Source organism: Eufriesea mexicana, unplaced genomic scaffold (assembly GCF_001483705.2).
Source record: "Eufriesea mexicana isolate 0111107269 unplaced genomic scaffold, ASM148370v2 scaffold107, whole genome shotgun sequence".
Taxonomy (NCBI): domain Eukaryota; kingdom Metazoa; phylum Arthropoda; class Insecta; order Hymenoptera; family Apidae; genus Eufriesea; species Eufriesea mexicana.
The window spans coordinates 853035-855384 of NW_016908335.1; the positions used below are offsets into that span (position 1 = coordinate 853035).

The 2350-nt window shown below is 41.0% G+C and overlaps 1 protein-coding gene across 1 annotated transcript in view; it reads left to right on the forward strand.

Moving 5' to 3' along the window:
- Positions 1-219: 219 nt before the first annotated feature.
- LOC108555309 (neurotrimin) overlaps positions 220-2350 on the forward strand; it is a 9559-nt gene continuing 7428 nt past the window's right edge. The window contains exons 1-2 of the mRNA XM_017910887.1: positions 220-375; positions 2062-2163. Coding sequence (XP_017766376.1) covers positions 237-375; positions 2062-2163 — 241 coding nt within the window. The 5' untranslated portion in view covers positions 220-236. The remainder of the gene's footprint in view (positions 376-2061; positions 2164-2350) is intronic.

Here is a 2350-nt window from a genome sequence, read left to right on the forward strand (position 1 = left end):
AAGACGATGCCAGGTTCTTCTTCGGGCAAACATCGGTTGACAGGCTTTTAAACGATGATAAAATTCTTGATGGGTGACGACATGAGCATCCCTGAATCGCACAATGGCTAACTCGTCATAATTACGCTTGGACGACAAGTGTGCGTGAGCTTTCGTCTGTGTGGGTTAAGATCGCAGGAACACGATCATCTTAGTCCAAGATCAGTGTCTCGTGAAAAGTCGAAGAGTCCGCGCGTATGCACGGACATCATTTTCATTCGGTCCCTTTTCTTCGCTTTTCCTTCGTTTACTTCGAGATTCGAGAGTGGTGGAACGTATATACATGCTTTTATAACATGGTGCTCTTCGGCTGGATGCTTTGCATTTTTATCATAGGTGAGCAAAGAATTGCACGATTTACATGTATTCTGTATTTGTACTTATTATTTGTACGTCTTACTTCGGTACTTACGCACTCGCCTTTTATACCTATGCAGACCTTTCACACGTAAATTATACTAATTTAATTAATTGCTTTCTTCGATGGTATCGTTATTTAATATAAAATAATTGACTAAAAGTGACGCTGGTATAACCCGGATCTTAAATTCCAGAAAAATTTCACGATTTTTCAAAGAATATAGTTCGTCTAAAATATTTTATTTAAGGAAAAATATTTATGTACATGAAAATTGAAACATGAATCAGAAAAATAAAAAGCCCACGTAGGATTGACGATTTATTATATATCTCGAACAAAGTAGATACGAATGCTCTGTGTTACGTAATAACTGGGTGCAATTTCTGAATCGTATTATATCGAAACTGTATTTTATAAGCAAAGAGTTATACAAGGCTTACTCGTACATATAATCATTTCCCTATATCGGTAAAATTAATATTTATTTTTTCAATAACAGCCACTTTATGTACTCGATAAGTTGAGAAATAAAATATCTGAAAGCAATCGTGTTGACTGGTTTGATAATATTGATATTAATTAGCATTTATCTCTACGCACTTTTCAAATCAAAATGATTTACCTCTCAATCCTTTCTTTTGACAGCCCGTCCGTAGAAATTACAAGGACACCGTCGAAACGCGAAAATATACGCGAAAAGAAATTAAATTTCCATTTTCCACTGTCACTGGGTACCGTTTTAATCGAGACCGGCAGCAATCGAAACCAAATGCCTGTCCGATAAAATCTTTGACACGTGTACCTGGTCTGACGTGACAGCGCGTAGATTTTTCCATCGCGTAGAACACGTACACGCGAATTCACATTCACCCGTTAGGCTTGGAAAAAATAATTCAAACCAGTTGCACGTGAGTGAGACACGCGATTCGCGATTCTCGTTTTCCCTCGATCACTGGAAACGATCTATAGAACGCGCGGCAAGGGGGTCGAAATTTTCGCGTTATGGATCGACCACGATTTAAAAAGAATCGTCGCGTGCCTTTATCGACTTTGTCGATCTCTCTTCCGTTTAAATTCGTTAAAATTAATTCACCACGAATCGACTGTTTGGCCACTCGTTTCCGGTCCACTTCGAGGCAACGCGATTATTCGTTATTCGCGAAAGTGGTGAACGGCCACGAATGGCCGCTGCAAATTTGTCAAATCGTTCCTGTCACATCGTTATTTCGTTTTTGTAATCCCAAAGTCTCCGAAAACTTCCACTGTCCTATTTTCTTCCTATTTCACACCTGTCTCTTCTTTGTCTTCCTTCATTTGCATCCCCGGGAACAAGCAATCGAATCTTCGAAAATTTAACCCGATCCGGAGGAAAATAGCGAATCGTAGTTGGCGTTTGGTTATCCGACTATACCCTGTCGCACACGGTGTGAAAATTGCGCATACATAATGCATGGGGAATCTGCATTTAACTTTTCGCGAACTGCGTCGCGCGAAAACGCGGTTGCACCACTGCTCCGCGTTTCACAACGTGGCCCTAAAGTTAGGACTCGGATCAGCAGGGAACTTTCTCGATGGAATTTCTCTCGAGACACCGTGGAGTAATAAAGCTATCGAGGAATAAAGGACTATCGAGTACGAATTCGTCAAATTTACGGTTACAGGGAGTCGGGCTGCGACGAAAAATGGCTTCAAGAGTTATCCGACGACGGTGAAGACCTACGAGAACGACACGGTTTTGTTGCCGTGTTACGTCGAAGATCTTGGTAAGTAGCCTCGATAAATTTCACGCTTATGAATGATCATTGTTCTCCGTGAAATCCGCGGAAAATTGACCACTCGAAGAGCATTCCAGGTGCAGTCGATTGTCTACTAATTAAGGCTGGGAGAATCGAACGAGATAAATAATAACGATTCAGGTGTGCGTGGAAAGACCATGGAGAACTTCGCTCT